This window comes from Anopheles marshallii, chromosome 2 (genome assembly GCF_943734725.1).
Source record: "Anopheles marshallii chromosome 2, idAnoMarsDA_429_01, whole genome shotgun sequence".
NCBI classification, from domain to species: Eukaryota; Metazoa; Arthropoda; class Insecta; order Diptera; family Culicidae; genus Anopheles; species Anopheles marshallii.
In genome coordinates, this window is record NC_071326.1 from 79,857,160 (window position 1) to 79,876,560 (window position 19,401).

The 19,401-nt window shown below is 42.3% G+C and overlaps 1 protein-coding gene across 1 annotated transcript in view; it reads left to right on the top strand.

The window, feature by feature from the left end:
- Window positions 1–19,401, top strand: part of LOC128710217 (dystonin) — a 103,934-nt gene that overhangs the window by 8,329 nt on the left and 76,204 nt on the right. Inside the window, exons 4-5 of the mRNA XM_053805262.1 lie at window positions 16,036–16,125; window positions 16,195–16,365. Of these exons, the coding sequence (XP_053661237.1) occupies window positions 16,036–16,125; window positions 16,195–16,365 (261 nt within the window). The remainder of the gene's footprint in view (window positions 1–16,035; window positions 16,126–16,194; window positions 16,366–19,401) is intronic.

Consider the following 19,401-nt stretch of genomic DNA (forward strand, 5'->3'; position numbering starts at 1 on the left):
CCACCAAAACGAGGCTCATGATTAATCGATGCTCTCGCGCTGTGGTGTGCAGTGTTTTGTCTTTGAAGTTCTCGCGCGTCTGTAAGATATTGCTACCAAAGTGTCTACAGTCTACAGGCTGGCAGAATGTAGGTCGAGCGTTTGTTGTAAAGCAGGAAGCAATTGGGGATACAAATCACAACCACTCCTGCTGTGCTCAAGCGTGTAGATCTTCCTGCGTGTGGAGCTGAGGCATCCGAGCGACGGCTGGTGAATGCAGACACGACGGTTAAGCTGCTTAATTGGGAGTGTCATTCAATCAATGCTTCAATAGAGATTTATTCTTTTGCCGGTCAATCGAGAGGGCACTCATGCGGGAAGGTCAGACAAAGTCTTTGTTTTAAACTTTGTTTTCCTTGCTGTACACAGTGAGACTCGATGTATTGATGAGTAATCTTTGTGAAATTGAACTGCACTTTGAGTGCATCACTACATCAAGATTGAAGTTTATAATTTTGGAAGAAATACTTCAGCTTTCTCCTATCCTTTTACTGCTTTCCCACCGTGCCCCCCCCCTGAAGAGTTGCGTAGTTGTTCTACAGCTTGGGACTCTGTTTCAAACTTTCGCATTGGCCGTTTCGGCTACGTTTGAATGAATTTTGTGTCGTGCTGGTTACTGCCCTCTGCGGCACATAGTATACTCACAGCAGCCCTACCGATCATGGACCGATCATGATATCGCAACATTTTCCTCTCCCCCCCTAGTTTCGATTAAAGAAACCGCCCGCAAAAAAAAGTCTGTTCAAGTCCGGTAGCTTGTGGTGTACACACGGCCACGACAGCGCGAACCCCGGCCACTATCGGCCCGGGGCAATAAATCTTTAGCGGAACGTATCTGAACGCGACTGCCCACAAGAAAGAGAAAAACGTTGGTGGTTGTATGGAAAAATCCGATACCGCAAATATCCCGCCCCCTACCTCACCTTCCATTCCCCCAGATGGAAAAGAGTGAGGGGGGGGAATTCGCAGGAATTAGGTCTGGTAGGCTGTTTCGCGACTTGTTAAGTATGCATGCCATGCATCTCTGTGACTCATGTGAATGATTTACTCTTCGCCTACTTGCGCTGCTTTTGCCGTATGGGAAGGAACGTCCACACCGGGTCCGTTTTTGTGGACGTATCTGCTCTAGAAAGCACGTTGTCCCTCCGGTTCGTGGTACGATCGGTTCGAGTTACGTTACGCACGTCTGATATGCGTATGATCTCTCTGTCGGCGCGAATGCGTGCTCTGATTTCCCCAAATGGTACGGAGGTTTCCCGTGAGCGAGTGGGCTTTTGTGGTGAAAGGCGACAAATTTAGTCGCCCGAAGGTGAGCAGTGTGAGGGAACTGATTTGCAAATTCACTGTTCTACAGTACCTTCTAATATCGGCCTGCAAGAGACGTTCAATTGTTTGAGCCTGTTTGTTATTTTAAGGGATAAAAATACAAACATGTTGCGTTTAAGAAAATAACAAGTGGTCCGCGACTGCTTCGGAACGTGTCAAACAATAACTTTATGTCAACCACGGTACGGCGGGTGTGTTTTAGTTGATGTGTCTGGAAAAAAACAAGAAAACATGTTTAATTTAAACGGTTGTCCCGAGAGGCGTGATTTATTTGACAATGGTTAGCAAGCCCATAAACGCTCATTGTCGTACAACAATCCGCCAGGTAGCTGGCAAATAGCACATTCATTAGGGTGTAATCACGCCTTGTAGGCAGTGGCTGTTGAAGGTGATCATCATTGTAGAGTCAAATTATCAATTTGTATGCTAATTAAACGAATCTCGAATGTTTATGTATTTGCTTTTTATTATTTTTTTTTTGGCTGAATCGACCTTGGAACACTATAATCTCCCTGCATTATGCCCCCAATGGTTGCGGAACTTAAGTGCGGAGAAATAAAAATTTGAAAAGAATTTGATCTTTTGTCGTACGAGCGTGATGGAAATGGTAAATAATTCGAGCGCTAATGTAAAATAAGTGTATATTAATGTGGGAACTCATTAGCAGTTGATGGATGGACAACACGAACAGGCCTTTTTGCCGTTGTCTGCTTCCATAGCCTTGCGGGACAGGATGAGTTCTGCGAGTTGCTTGTAAATATTTGGCACTAGAGCTCTCCATCATGAGCTTTACGCGAGATGTAGCAAAAATAACGAAACGTGTTATTCGAGCAGATTCGAGTAGCTGATGATGTGAAGATCGCGTGCGCGAATGGCGCCTGTTCGTCGCCGGGTCAGATTGGGTCAGATTCTCTGAAACGATCACGTAGACGACTGCTCGCCTCTTCAAACTTGTCCGACACACATGCGCACTGCTGGTCGCATAAAGCTACCTTCCTCCACCGCTCCGCACTCAGTAGTACACCCGGTGCGCCGGAAGCTTCCGAGCCCTGCTGACATACATTACCGTGCCTTTTGGGCCGCGCGTACGTAATGCAATGACTCTTTGCAAGAAAACGAGATGTAGTAAAAACAGTTCAGAGGGTGCGGATGTACAAGGCGGGACGATAGTGTACAGAAGAAGGTCACTGTAAAAAAAAAACCACGCGAAGCGTCGCCGACCGTGCGTAATAAACCAGGCACATACCAGGCCAAGAAGTCACTGCAAACAAAACAACTCCCTTTTATTTCGATGTCCCCCTTTTGTGGGAGACGATGGTACTTGGCGCGCTGATGATCGCCGACCGGTCCGAGACGACATTCCACGATTTCGCGCACCATGGCGAGTGCCTGCAAGTCACACTGATTCTTCGCAATCCGCCCATCGTTATAGTCACCCTTCAGTTACACGGTGATTTCCTCCGAACATCTCGACGGGATGGAGCGTTAATGAATGCAGTTTGTTATGCGTGCAGTTTGCTCCCAGTCCCCACATTCACTTCCACGCCCGGAAGGGGAGTAGCAGCGCTTGGTTTTGCTCGGGAAAGTGATGAATCGATATATTTGCAACACTTCGGTGCTTTAGTGGCGCATAGGTCAGACGTTTGAGTGCTAGTAATCGCAGTGAAGGCGGAGAATGGTTGCGCCTGCATCATTCAAGTACCGCGATTAAAGAGAGTGCAGTTTGAAGCTTCTTTTAATAATACACCAGACAATTGAGGAGTCATCGATAGTCACGTCTATGATGGTGATCTAGTGTAGGAGACGAATTCTTAAAAGCCTTGATTAAAGTAAGACCAATAACTTCACACAGTATAAATATCAAAGACGTTACCCTCACGTAGTGGCTTCTCAGTACTAAAAAGAAACAAGCGTTTATCAAGTAGAAAGCAAGGATTTATTTCATCACTTTTGCTTTATCCAGCCCCTCCTCTGAGTCACTGCTATGGTTTCACTTTTATTTACTTTCGTTTCCAACCCCCGTTACACGACGGGAACGAAACACAATGCAAGAGTGTACGGCCCTGTCAAGGGTTCTCCGTTGCGTCTACCGATCCTTGGTTGCGCATTCGATAAGGAGTTGTTGTAACGTGTGTGTGTGTGTGCGTTCGCGCCCGTAAAGGTTTTTGGTCATATCTTCCTTACAAGGCGTGCGCGCACAGACGCTACAAGTAGCCAAGACCATCATGCAAGAAGAAGCCGCCTTACTGTCTCTCCGTTCGTTTGTCCGGCTGCTTTTTACCGCCCGGTGGTATGGCGGAGTTGGGAATCAATTTAAATTCCCGGTGGCCCTCGATATTTTATCATCTTAGCGTTTTCGGATTTTTTTGGTTTTGGCTTTGTACAATTCAAACCCATTTGCATACAATGGGCCGACGGACCCCGGAGGGCGGGGGTGAGTAAGTGAGTGTGTGCGAATAAAGGTGTCCCTGAGATTCGACCAAAACCCCGACGGTAGGATTGGGTTAATGTTTATTTTCTCACGAGCGATGGTCATATGGGTCCGTTGTTTGGTGGTGCTGATGGTATTGCTTACTGCCTTGTACCGAGATCCGGTTAGTTCTTCATGATTTGCGTTGGTTTACACTGGGAAAAATCGTAACTGCAATGAACAATTAAAAATAAGCTGCAGTGCCTTTTTCTTTAGCAAATCTGCAAAGATTTGTCTATACTTTGTATTTCTGTAATCGATTTTTCATATGGAGGATTAGTCGAAATTAGAGTCCATCCACAATCATCGGTGTACTTGAACGAATATTGCAATTTGTGTTCTAAATTGAAGTTTTGTACTAAAAATTATTTGAACTGTATTATTGGAATTTGATATCCTCCATTAATCGTAATATTAAATACGCTTAACTAATTACTCATTCTACTCATTTATTCTACTGTATTAGACTGTGTTATATTAAAAATCACTGTATTACAGGTTTTCCGAGCATTATATTGACAAGGTCAGTGAGATGTTGTTTTGTTCCGGCAAATACAGGGTTTATCAGTCTAGTAATCAACTGCCCACAATAACTATAACAATCGACTCTTTGATTAGTCATCTATGTCTACCACTTATTCGCACGTCAGATGGTGTAAGCTATTCTGGCCAATTGAATAACACAATAGTCAATGCTGGCAACACTGCTTCTAGCAAAGTGTACCGCGAATAGCAACACAGCTTCTGCCAAATCCATAGCAACCGCGTTGCCAACAACAACAATCTACCGTCGCTCAATAGTTCTGCCGAACATGTCAACGCCATCTTGTGTTCAATTCTTTAAATTGTTTGACAAGTCAATTACGTGCCCGAACATATCAAAATCTCGCTAAACTTGACTACCCCCCAAATATACCCAAAAACCCTGTATCTTGCTGCTCAATAAATACTCCTCCCACTTTATAGTTATTTCTCAAAATTTTAGTCATACTTCAACGTTATTGAAATTTCATTTTTTAACTTCCAATTAACTTTAGTACAGAGTTATAATACTTTTTCCCAATCATCATCCCAGACACCCTAATCACGGTGATTTAGAGAAGTGTTGGCTGAATCTTGAAGATCAATTATCGAGAGAAATCTATCAAATCGCTTCCAAGATTACCTTTCCTTTGCACACATCACTGCTTGACTGACAACCGTGTAAACAGCGGGTGTCAAAACAAAAGGTTGGTTCCACCATGAACAGACAAACCATCGAAACCTCTTCAGTTCGGCGATTACCACCTGAAGTAGTTTCGTCCGGACAAATAGGGGTGTATTTGCTGTGTTGAGGATTGGATTACCGCGAGCCGGCACAACGATCGATGATCCGGTTGTTAACTATTCATTAGTAGTCGGGTGTTCGCGAAAAACGTGCAATATGAATCTATGGATAGGAGGAGGACTGTAAACCCTGGATTCGATGAGAAGCCACAAATGGCGGGTGTCTGACACTTTTACATCCGTGCTTCTATGTGTTTTTTTTTTGTTGGTTTGGTTTTGAAACTCCACTTTCAAGAGTTCGACTCATAACGGTGTTGGCCACTCGATGCAGACAAACCCTGTGCGGTAGGAAGAATATCATGCAGCGACGAAACGACAGGCTTAGACACTTATTTATCATCGACCGATCGATCACTTCGGATCGGTTTTGGGGCTTGTTTCACCCATTCGCGCCGGTAATGGTTCTGTCACGGATGCGGTGTTGCACGCTCGCGGAGGTGCAAACAGAAAAACGTTCCGGTGAAACGGTGTTGTTATCTGCGCCCGATGCTTGGCAGGTTTCCTTTTTGACGGCTGACGATCACTTGGGAAGCCGTTATGGGATGCCCTTGGAATGTGGGAAACGATGGTTTCGAATAGCTCGCGTTAGGTGAGCTCTTACCGCTGTGGAAGTGGATTAAGAGGAGGATTTAGGTCAATTGCAAGGTAAGGGATGATGGTGTGTTCTAATTATTTTGTTTTAGTACAACAGTTTTGGATGCAATATTACGATGATGTTGTCAGAGATATATTGCTAGTAAATAAACGCTTTATAGCAGCGGGAGCGAAATGAATGCATCCATTCATCTGCAGCAGTACACAACCCATAACCTCAAAATCAATTAGAAAAGTAAACCGCAAGAATGCGTCCGCGATGGTGGATGTGGCGCAACGTTATAAAACAGGCTTTATAGTGCCAGCGCGTAGCAAATTGATGTTCTCTCCCCTATCAAACCAACCACTGAATCGAGCGCATGTCTATCGATTGCCAGTAGCATCTGTATGGACCGTATGAAAAAATAAACCCCGTGTGTGTTGCCCGTCGACGATTCTGGTTGTCAGCTTTATCACCCTGTGAGTGGAGTGAGACTACCGGCAGTAGCAGCAGCACGGTTTCAGTGCAATTATTGATTATTAAATTGAGTTATTGATCGTAAATTGTGTTGTTTTATGATCACTGACCTTTGGCAGCAATCATTCGGTAGGTTGCTGTCCGCGCGTCGCTCGGAGTAGTAGCAGTGATCTGATGCTGCAATGTTGTCCACAAGTTGCTGCTACATGCGTAGCTCGTTGATTACTGCCAAGAAGCTATTGCTAAATTTCAATACGTTGATTTATCACACCATAAAAAACGATCGAGGTAACAATAATATGCAGGTTTGACATCTAAGTTCATAAATTAAATGAATGTACTAAACGTTAAATTTTTACGCGTTTTAGTACACAGTGTACTAAACAGTCTGAAACAGATCTTATAATCATCACTCTTTCCTTCTGTTAACAAATTATGCTTTAAAGGCCAGCGGTTGATTATCAGTTGTTTTAGTTGCATTGTTTGGTGCGTGAAGTATCGTGAGAATTTGTGCCACAATCTCGGGTTTGTTCGTCCGCTAATGATTGGCTCTTTACCGGCGTTGCATGTGCTCCTAAGAGACCACTTTGTTGTGGACACGTGCCTTTGCGTACCGGCTTTCGGGCCAATTAGTGGCCAGTCTCGTGTGCATTCTGTACCACTTTTCTCTCGGAAGTTGCTGCACATTCCTTGGGTGCAGGGAGGGTTTTTCCCTTTCGCTCACACAATTATACACCGATCTCCGGTACACGTTGTCTACGTGTACAGCGATGCCTAACATTACCCGACCTAGACATCTCTAAAAGTCGCTCGCTGGTAGGGGTGGTGGTGTAACAGTCGGAGCGCGCACAGATTTGTGATTGGACTGCAACCCGCTCACGTTCGAAAAGGGCAAAACCAGAGCAAAACTGGTACTGGCTGCTAGTGCTGCGCCAAGATAAACCCAACCGGTCGGCGTCTGGTGTACCTCTCACGACTCGTTCTACGAATGGCGACGTTGGAAGAGGAGAGGTAAGTTACCTCCAATCCGGAGAGTCGCCAGAGCGGTGAAGATGGTATCATTTCGCGAAAAATATTTTTCACTGAATCAGTTCCATTGTGTTTCTCCTCCCGGGAGTTTTTGTAAATGCGTTTCGGGTTGGAGTGGTAATGCCGGGGCGACGGTTAAGCTTTTGGTTCAAGCAAACAGGCAGGATTAATTGATTGTAATGCAGGGGGAGGTAAGCAGTCGCGATGCGCGACTCGTTTATCTGTTTCATGATTTCTTTTTCGCTAGGAATGTTTCATCAAGACCGTGGCTAGCAAGTTGCAATGTTGTGGATGATTGTGGAATGTAAAGATTTTTCACGTTCATGCAAGAAATTAAAGGTCATCGACGTGGAGAAGAAAGTGTCGAAATAGCGCCTGATTGGCGTTTAAGTTATGTTGATGAGTAAGGCTTATTGTAAAATTATGTTTTTCATTTCAAAGAGATAGGTTTACACACAGTTTAACTAGTGTTTCACTTAACCCTTGTGCTAAATTTTTTAGTACTAGTTTCTAAAATCTGTCAACCGTTTATTGAACTTGTCCTAAACTCAGATCAATATTGATAAAACAACAACAAGATAATCAAAATCTTTACATAAACCTATAAGTCTAATGTAAACCGAGTAAATATACCTTTATATTGCTTGGAACTAGTGCGATAAATCAACTATCGCAATCTACTCCTCACTCTACAACGATTTTGTTAGTGAATCTTTCAAAAACAGGTATAGGTGGAGGTTATAATTTTTGAAATAGAGACTCATATACATTCATTCAGTTCAACGATTCATTCAGATTCATAAATTTGAATCAAACTCAATCCAACACTAATGTTAACCCTTATGGTGTGATGTCCAGACAAGCAATATAGTAGAACAAGTCTAAAACTCACTTTCATTATCGTTCCATTCAGTTGAAGGTTTAAGATGGATAAGGTACAGTGGTACAGTGGTGGTCCCCCTCTTGTATGTTCTACATGAGCTTCTAGTTAAATTCCAGTGTACAGCATACAAATAGGTCAGACACGAAGATGGCTATCAACAGCTGCCCGACACGACTTTCCTTAAAAGGATGCGGCTCGCTGTATCGCACCGGTCGAGAATGTAATGCAAGCGCTTCCGAAGGGAAGTTTTGCGTTCCACGCTAACAACCCAATTAGCTGCAGGCAGGCGTCAACCACGGTCGGTCGGATACCCGACCCGAGCGGGGTGAGCGGTTCGACATGTAGGTGCCGTGCCAAAAACAACACCGTGGAAGGTTCTCGGTTTTTACGCCCTTTTGCACACACCGGTGTGGATCGATGTCGCGCACCAAATACAACAGCCCTCAACGGGAAAGGATTTAATTAAATCAGCGCATAACCAAGTGCCTGCACCGCGGGGTTGGTACGGCCTACCCACGACAAACACGTGTTATTGATTGCTTTGGAGGTGCGCGGTATATCCAACCGGCTGGTACGAACTCTAGGTGGCCAACCGTTGTACCAAACCGATTTAAACGATCAGTGTTTCACACCACGCTTTACACTGGAACAGATTCTGTTCGCCTATATGGAGGCTATTATTCAGAACCCCCCCCCCGGTACGTACTTGGGTGTTATTAGATGCAGCAGAGTCATCTCCGCCCGTAGATGGCAGGATTGAAATCGATACTCCCATCGTGACGCGTATTCGCACCATTGTCGCCGCCTGGTCGTGGTGCGACACAGCCTAACCACAATAGTTAATAGTTAAAACATGATTGACAATCCTGCCGGCCTTTATTCGAACTTCGGTAGGGTGAGTAAGATCCTTCCCTTGGTGCCTGGAACACAATCTGCCTCCATCTGTCGTGTATGATGCATTTATTTGTTTCGCATAAATTTCATCACTTCAGCAGTGAATCTCTGTGTCTAGGTGGGGGGCTCTCCGGAGCCTTCCGTGTGTGCGTCGTGCGTCAGATGGCTCTTAAACAGCGAGGGCGCCAATAGCGTAACGACGTGTGGTCCGTCCCCGCCGAAACGTACGAAATTGGAGTGCACATAAATCTTTTGCCCGTGCGATCTGCAACCGGCAAAACGGGCGGACTGGTTTTTTTTTCGTACGCGCGTCCGTCGCTGTTTCTTCGCTAAATGTGTGTGATATGGTGATGGTTGATTGTATGAATTATGGACCTCCGGGTGTAAAGGGTCGTTTTCGCATGTGTGTCACTCGCATGTGCATCCAAATGTGATGCATAAATTGCGTATGGAAGCATTGCAAAACAGGAGCGAAGAAATAAAGAAAATAGCAAATAGAAAAAGCGAGTATGAAGTACATTAGCGTGTGGCCAAAGAAGATCACCATCTGTGATTCGGCAGCAGAAACAGCAACCAAGTCACAACGTCGCACACACTCAAATCCATCAAGCGAACGCGTGAAGCCAACAATTAATATCCATTTGGGAGGTGGATCGGTGATTAAAAATACGTCCCGTAGCAGTGCGTTCAAGATGCGCCGGAAGCTATGCGAACTGTTTGGAAGATCGAGTGAGACACGAGTTGTCAAGGGAGTTAGAGCAGGTCTTGTTTCCAAGCCCAAACTGCCATGTGTGAAATGGTTGACGAGACGAGGGCGCTTCAAACGGAATTGTCCCATAATCGATGGTGGAAGTGCACCATTTAATTTGCCTCAATAACTTCAATCCCCTATAAGTGCACTGAGCACTCGTCAGAAAGATGGGGAGAGGATATTTGAGGGAAGAAGGACGGCATGGTATAAAAGACCCATTAAGGGTTTGAGAATTGATAGTTGATTAATTCATTCGTAACGATTGGTAACGATCATCTCTCTGGGTGTTTTTTTTTCATTACTGGTGCAGTTGATGCAGAATGCACGCTTGATTTATAATTGGCTGTGACAGCTGCTCATTGACATTTGATTGGGTGTGTACGGCTGGCTTATGAGATGTCCCCCTGTTATGAGATGTCACTTCTTGTTATATTAGTATAGTGAACTGATCTTTTCAGTGTTGATTAATCACGGATGTGTTCCAAACAAGTTATTTCCTACAGTAGTTTGATGACCAAAATTTTCTTTTTTTTATCACTAAAATTCAGAGGTCTTAAAGATCAGATGAGATTTGAACCACGATCCTCGGGAGCAATAGAGCGATCGCCGAACCTCAAGACCATGGGACCATCTCCATAAAGTGATGTTATTTATTTACTTAAATTCAAAATAATACTACTATATTACACGTGTTTTAGACGAAAATGGGGGAAATCATTTAAATGAACAGTGTTTTTTTATTTTGTGTTGAAAAGACTTTATTTTTTGTTTTTTTTTTTTGTTAAAAACAAGCGAATTTAGTTTTGTTTGTTGACACTGGAAAACAAACATCAAACAGCACACAAACTAACTTTCAATGTTTTGTTATTTTGACATGAATCAACGGACATGGTGTGGAAAAGCCAGGAAAACACACACATGTTCTCGGTTTTGGTGTTTTTTGATGCCTTTTGCTAGGTATGCGAGGGTAATAATCCATCACATCTGCCATTAGATGGGCGGTTTTGTCTGTGCAGATTTATATCTGCCATCTCTTATTCACGTGCGAACCCAGAATGTGATGGAAAGCAGTAAGAAAACGTGTAAAGTGACTGAAGGCGAATTATAAAATATACCATCAATTCGTCACACAAAATCGCAACCCATGAACCGTTCAGTATCAAGCGAACCGTATGGAGCGCAGTCTCTCGAGCTCCAAACTTATGATGACGGTAACGTTGCCTTAGGTTTCCCGTGCAGATGTGTTTTACCACGTTTTGGCTCACTTTGTTGCAAAGAAGCTCTGCTTCGGTAGGGAAATTGCATACATCGCAGCTTGCCTGCTGCGAAGAGCAGGCAGCAGACACACATTAGACATCGAGTGGCGGTCTCATCTCGTGGTACAATGACCTGCACGTGACACGCGGCTCGAACGTGCACCATATGTCTGAGGTCTGCAGTGATGCCGCGTTGTGGATGGGTTTCCCACTGTTTAGAGCGGCTAACTGTGCGCATTGGCGATGATGGATACACAGCATCCCGCCGCATGCCTACCGTGTGCAGCCGCGTGTTGCTTTGCTTTATGCATCTTTTTCGGGCCTGAGTCTGGGTGCATTTGCCCAGGCCGCGACGCTGCCGTACCATCGCCATCCGCAAATGGGTGTATTTTGCAGGAAATGAAATCTATTTTTCGCCTGCATTATTTGCGTTCGAAGATGAATGCAACCGCATAAACGTATGGCATTCATTATTGTAGTTTTAAATGGGACGTAGTTGCAAGGGGTGAGAACCGCTCGGTATCGTCTTATGGTTCGAAAAGGTTGCACACTATGTACCGTAAGTGCACCACCGATATGCAAAGTCGTTTGTTTTGCTTTTATGGCCCTAATGTGTTTAGAGGAATGTGAAGCGAACCAACGTTGCCGATCGTTGACTGAAATATGCTTTAGAAAGTGAAGATCAAAGCGAAGAAGTCTCAATGCGAAAGTGTTATAAATGATGAACTTTATGTAACAAATATTTTTATCAACTTCTTCTCTTCACGGCTCTTTTTTTTCTATTTGTAATTATTTTACTGTGGCTTTAATGAGGACACATGCATCACGAATGGCATCCACCGGAAATAGCTAGAGCGTAAGAACGCGGATGTGCTATAAACATCCGCGTGCGAAACGTCGTCTTAAAGCCATTTCGACGATAAACGATGCCATAAACAACTGGGGCGTGAGATTTGATGGATTCAAGTAGAATCATTGCGAAGTGAAAGTGTCTCTGCCTCAGAATGCTTTGTCAGCATCCTAATCCTTGCCGATGTTTCCGTAATCCGATAGGGTTTCGAGTGTCAAAATGTATTACGCACGCGTCGTGTCGCCTGAAATAATTTAATACACGGCAGGAAAGAGTATTACTTACGAACTATTTTGCAATTTGGGCGATAGGGAGAAGTAGTTTTACGGTTCTTACAAAATAGAAGATCAAAACGAAATGCAATAAGACAACTGATTAGATACTGATTTTTTAACACAGTTTTGCGTTTTTGAATGTCAAACATTCAATCAAATTTTCGTGTTGTCTTTCATTCGTTAAGCTATTATACTATTAATTTTTTAATCTAAATTTGATGGAAATTAATTCGCATGTTTGGTGTTAACTGCAGTAGGACATATTTTTATTTCCTATTTGGAAATTTGTTAATCTCTTGATTTTACATCTCAGCTCTTGAACTCGTGTATAAACAACAGTCACTAAACTATACACACGAATCAATGTTTAACTTTGTAAAGACAATAAAATTGTTTGTATCAGTATTATATCCTTTGCGATAGATTCAATGAATATAAATAAGATTGTATAAATTTCAAAAAAAAGGGAAATATAAATTAGCAAGTCAGAAAATTTGCAATTCAGAAATTCCGTAAGCAGGACAGACTGTCCAGTTATGGGTAAATTAAGTCAAAGTAAGCCCGAAATGTCTGGCCTAGACCTCTTGAGGTTGTTGTGCCGATAAAGAAGAATATAATTCTATTTGCTGGAGAACGCAACATTCTATCAACTTAATTGAACATGAGCTCTTCAATCCCTTCTTCTTTAAAATCGCAATATCTCGCAATCTTCCTTTGATTTTCAAAGCATCATCCAATCGCTGCTGTTTCCGCCCTACTTCACCTGACTGCTGATGAAAAGCCACACAGCAGCATGGTTTGACCGGCCGAGCTAATCCGCCGGCGATGATGCCGGTTCCGTCTTGCGCTTTCATCAAACCACGGGAGTTAATCCTATCAGAAATCAATCGGGCTCGTTCCGTTTGCGTAAACGAAATTAATGAACGTTTTACGCCAATACGGTTTGCTCATTTTCGAAGGTGGCTTTGTTGCCTATTTCTTTTGCCTTCTGCTTCAACACATCAATCAATGGTCGCTTAAACGTGTTGGGAGGTTAAACTTGATTTGCGGTGTTCGGGAGAAAATGCGAAGTCTTTGGTGTGGTTGTGTGTGCCAATCACCGTGACCGAGGTGTTAGGTGGTGCAAGGAGGTTGCGCTTTTATTTTACAGCATTTTAAAGTTGATATGGGAGGTTCTTTAACGTTTACCGTGTTTATTAAATTTAACGGAAATAGTATAAACATGTTCATTAAGAAACAATAATAAATTAGTTGATGGTTGTGATTTAGCGTAACTACGTTCGTAATTCTTCTGAAGATTTGTGGAAAAGTAACGAAAATGGTTTTGCTTCCCATCGGCCAATTTTTTGGTCTCCTATAGTGTGGGAGCCTTTCGTCTATCCCAGTACGCCTGGAGGTATGCAATTTGATGTAGTTAGTGCTGTTTCTCCGATTTCTAATCCACAGTGGCAATTGACCCAGTAGTATGCATACCCCTATGCGCACGTTTAGCCGTCAGCATGTTAACCTTTTGACAGTGTACAGCGATGGGAGCAAGATTTCTTTCCCTAAATGTGAACCCTTTGCCGGACAGAGCAGCACCACCCAGCCACCATACTCTGTCTCGTACCAGCCAGTGACGCGGAAGCCGACGGTTTCGGTGAAAGCTCAACCAATTAAGTATGCGAAATTGGGAAGATGCTCGTTTGTACCTTCATGCTAACGATCCTCTTATTGAGCGGGAAATGAGAGACCTGCAAGAGTTACTGAGGTCAATCAACTTCGATGAATATAGTCCTAAGTGGAGATACAGCGAGATGTGGAAATGGTGCGTTTGATGGCATTTTGATATTCCTTCGACACTCATCCACCCCCACCGCCAGCTGTCCAACATGTTAGAAGTCACGGAACTAAAGGCCTACATTCAACACCAGCTGCGGACAGTGTTCGTGTCGCACACGAAAAAATGCAGATAAAGGCAGCAAAAGCAATTTGATAAATGTACCTGTGTTCCATAAAGTTGGGAACAGGTCTAGATAAGTTTGTGGAATCCTTACAACACTGTTTTGTGCCGTGTGCGCTCATGCAAGTAGTTACCTTCAACGACCTTGCCCGTGGATTGTCATCCGCTTGGGCAGTTCGCTATCAGCACCGCACGAAGCGGTTCTTTGAAAAGCGATATCTTTTCGTATCTTATCAAATATGGTAGGAAATAAGACAGTTTTGTAGGCTTACTCTTTTTCTCTTGAAGGTGCAGAATTGAGGGCTCTTGTATTTGTTGACATAATTATTTTCATAATAAAAGTTGTTATTGACTTCGGTTAACTTTATTAGAATTCGTTGCAAGTTTTGAAAAGGTTTTTTTTAAGTTAAATCCTGCGACATTGGGTAATTTTTCTCTCTTCAGTTTTCGTAATACATTCCTTCACTCTCCAGATCGTTGTTCAGTGTTTGCCTTTAGATGTTTTACGACGTTTATTCCTTTTCTTGATCTTGCCTCCCGTAACACACGCTTGGTGTGTGCTTGTGTTGTTATCATCATTCGCGTCCGATTCTGCAATGATTTATCCAAATTCTATGTTAATCTTTTGTACCCTTTTATGCCATCCCTACATTGTTGCAAATAAAAAGCATTGGAAATACTTAAAGGTATGCTTGATATCCCTTTTGAAGTTGTTGTAGTTTGATTAATGTGTGCCAAAAACATTATGGTTTTTTTATCATTTTGCCCTATCTGCCAATTGGTTGTTGTTTTCTGTTATTATCTTATGTTTTGTAATTCAACTATATTATGGTTCTAGTAGCTGTTTGTTTATACCAACAGTATATTGGTATATTTAGTTTTTTTTAAATTATCTTAAAAATGTGTGCTTGTTTTATAAATGATAACATGTTTGCTATTGCCACCCGCTGCTGCCCAGTTGTGCTCAATTACTCAAACGAGTTATTTTCGTATTTTCTATTTTTCTTCCGCCCTCTATTACAGACCTACACCCATTTACATGTTTGCGTAATCATCAACGGATTACCCTGTTGTCCGCCAGCTGTAAGTCGAAAGGATTTCGTTTTCGTTTGCAATGTGAAAATAACCCAAATGTCGTTTGAATGTTGTTTAACTTCGGCGACCGTTTTTGGGGTGTTTTTTTTTGTAATGTGTTCCACTTTTGTTGTTGCTGTTGTGTGAATGGGTTTTCTTTATGTTTTTTTTATTCTTCTCTTTTCTTCGAGTGCTGGTGTCATATTTTGATTGTTACTCTTATTTTCTTATTTCTGGAGCTATTCTTTATGCATTTTAATATTTTTATTACAAGTTTGTTTTTATGCAACCTTTTTCCCAATAGTTAAGTTAAATTTGTTGTTCAACCGATTTTTGTTTTTTTTATATTTGTTAAACATTTCACTTTTTCCACACACAGAATTGTTCCATTTCGTCTTTAACACATAATTTTTCGTTTTACATGCGTTGATTTTACTACTTCGATGTACTTTGTTTTGATATTCTACTATTGATGTTTAATACGTGCGCTTATCAAATGGACGCTAGTGTAACTGTATCTTTCGTAGAAATCAAATTAAGCTTCAAAGTTGACTTTATCTTTCACGCACTAATTTAAAGTTATCTAAAGCAAATCCTTATGATAAAAAAATATCTTAAATATTGTAAAGTAAGCCCTTAATCCATATAACATTTGTAAGTTGATTTTAATCAAAGGAATGATTCGACAAAAACTAAATGTTTTCACTTCGATCTTTTCGCTTATCCTTGATTGCATATGGTATCTTACTGTTGCATGTGTTGCGAGCATACATACAGACAAGCTGTTCAATGGAATACAATACGACGTAGAACTATTACTTACCACAAAACTAATCTCCATTACTGTTCTCGTTTCTGACACCCTGCAGGCCTCCCGTCGTGTCGATGACCTGTTCGAAGATCTGCGCGATGGACACAATCTTCTTTCCCTCTTGGAAGTATTATCTGGCGAACATCTTGTAAGTATGATTTGAGAAGGAATTGAAGTACAATAAAGATTAATGGATATGTGTCTTGCTTCTTTTTAGCCAAGGGAGAAAGGAAAAATGCGCTTCCACATGCTGCAGAACGCTCAGATGGCGCTGGATTTTCTGCGGTACAAAAAGATCAAATTAGTCAACATTCGTGCGGAGGACATCGTAGACGGCAACCCGAAGCTAACACTCGGTCTGATATGGACCATCATTCTGCACTTCCAGGTAGGTGATGGGAGGATCGAAATATTGAATGGAATAGACACATTCATTGCAGTACGGATTGTTTTATAAGCATGCAGGAAATACTTCTACACGAGGCTATAATGTTTTGTTACATTAAGATTTACCAACATTCTACATTGGAACCGTTTTACACGTTTTGTTTATTTTTGAAAGTAGTAGCTCACACTTTAACGAATGAATTTCACAACATATGAAAAGCTATCGAGGTAGAGTTTTTTTCAGTAAATTTTTGCTCTTTACTCGTTAGCATTTTATCATTTGTAAAAGAAAGCTCAATCTAAAGCATAATATAATCAAAACAAAATATTGAAGAAATATTTTTCACTATGCTATTACAATTGAATTAGGAAATGAACCACGTAATCACTTGTCCAGAATAGATTACTCAATTATTTTAGTCAATAGTTTTGAGAATGTTTTGCATTCGTACTGATCACCTCTTTTTTCACTTTGTCACAACACACAAACCCTAATGACGCAACACAACCCACCAACTACATTACAATCGCGCATGTGTTTACTAAACGAAATCAACCCAAAATTCACTCTTACCATCATCCAACACCGCCATGCATCGTCGTAACGGTGACTAATCGGCATGTTTAATCGACACGTGTGTGTGTGATTGGTGTCCTCTTAAAATGCATTACGCATACAAAACGGGTCCCAACCCGTGTTTGAAACATTCGATACAAATTTAATCGTACCCAACCGAATATCTGCGCCATTGATCTATGTAGTGGACACGGCGGGTAAGTTTAGTATCTAGGATTTCGCTAGTGGTCAAACGCCCCACGTATCTTTTCGGCATCGGCGCATTTTGCTTGTGTTGTATTTGTTTTTCGATGGTACTGATTGATTCGTTTTTATTCATGCTCATCGTGCTATCATTGTCCATCATTGTACGTATAAGCAAAAACAAAATCATTTTCACATGCCTGAATATTACAAAAAATTGCATATTTTTACGGACTATAAAATCAACTAGACTAGAACATATTACAAATGCTTGGTAACGTTTAAACCACGTTAACTAAAGCGTGTTTTTACTGCTTAGCTTGAGTGTTCGGTTGTCAAACGTTTGGGCAGACGGGCGTGTGGGCAGGATACTCACTTCCTACACGATCCGTATTGATGTTGACGAATTATTTCGCTGCATTTTGCATTCCGACTATCCAATCAAACCGGATTTTAAGGCTGATCGGTTAGTGGCAACGGCAGCCATAGCCATTACCTTGGCGTGCGCTACCACGCAACCCGCCACCGACACATTCGAACCGGCGGAAATTCACTAATGAAGAGATTTATGTGCATTCCGGTTGGTTTCCTGTAGGTGTCTGTAAAGGCGGTGCCATATTATTGAGCATGAGTTGCAAGAAAAGGTTCTGGTGGTTTTAAATTGCCAGCGATTAGCGTTCGCATACGAGTTTGGTTTATTGTAGAGTCGCACAGATGACGCGATTAGTGTGGTACTGGTTTTTGCTGCAAGCTACAAATTAATGGCAAGAACTAAAAGTTGTTGGGGTTTTTTTCTTCTGTCATTAGTAAAAAAAAAACAATCACTTATAAACCTACTCAAGTTTATTCGTTTGTCAAGACAAACTGAATGTTGGGTTTGTTGCTGGTTTGATAAATATTTACATTGTTGTGCCAATCGCGTTGTGTTTCTTTTTGCAACGAGTGATTGTTATATATTGTGTATTCATTTAGCTTTCACTTAGCTATGCTACAAAACGAGCTTACTCAGACGCTAATCTAAACAGGACCGGTTTTTGGAATAGTGTTCAGCGGTTCCATTCAATGTTCTGTCTATTTATTATCATATCAATCATGCTACCCCGTAACGGCAGCGTTGCACCCGTAGCAGCAGCACACCAGTCAATGTATAATCGACTCGGCACGCGAATCAAAACACTGTAATGGCAAATGGTCGTTTTGCAAATGAAGTAATGGTGCTTATATGCAACCAAACTGCTGGTGTCTATTAAAGCGCTACAGTACGTGTCAGTAAGGCATCATAAGCAAAGATTGTTTATGCAGTTGTTACGCAGTATGTCACTAATTAATCTGCTGACGATCATTAGAGACAGAATGGCAGTACTAGTGCAATTTTGGAAGGTTCGTCGCTTAGCGCCGCAAAATGAATTCAAATCTTTTGTCTTCCAAGTGGGTTTCTTTAGAGCAGCACGGGTATGCAGGGAGGAGGTTGTTCGTGTCGCATTGAATTAGTATCGATCGAATACATCACCCCTGCACACCAAACCGGAGCAGGCTGACGCAGTCGATTAAAAATGTCGCCGGAACATCCGGTTGCGAGGGCGAACCACGCGTTGGCGGTGATTTCTCCGTAGCTTACTTTTAGTAGCTTGAACGTTTTTTTTCGCTCTCCAAAAAGCAAGAATCTATAATTCCAAGAACACTCACTCCCACGCGATCGTTCGGTTGAACTTGATTGCCCAGGGTTTGCTAACACGGCGCAGGGTGAAACAAAAAAAAATCACACACAGCTGTTCGTTTGGCAACAGTGTGCATGTTTTTAACACGCCACTCTCTCGCTTGCCCACCACTGCGTGTGTGTGTGCTCTGTGTATAGGTTGTTTTCGAGGTAAAATAGTGCCCGCGAAACTTGTTCACCTTTAGTTTTATGAATGAATTTTCTATGTTACGTTCATTCAAAAAACATGCGGGTGGGGTGATTTTTTTTCTCGGTTCTGCAGCGCGCAGGGGGTGCGATATTTTTATTGATCGTAAACCAAGTGGGTTCGTAAATGGAGAATGGATTGGTTGGTGGTAGTAAAGAACCGGTGTGCAGAGGCGTTGAATTTATGAACTGTAGGAATAGCTAGTTTTGCGAAGGCACGAACAATTTATGACAACTGTGTTTGTGCAAGAATCAATTTTTAACACAACATTCTTGTGCCCACAAGAGTTGTTGCTGTTTCGGGGTTTGTTTTGAAGCTGGTGGGCATGTTTATACCACCCACTGCACATGTTCGTTCGGATGAGAGACCTTGT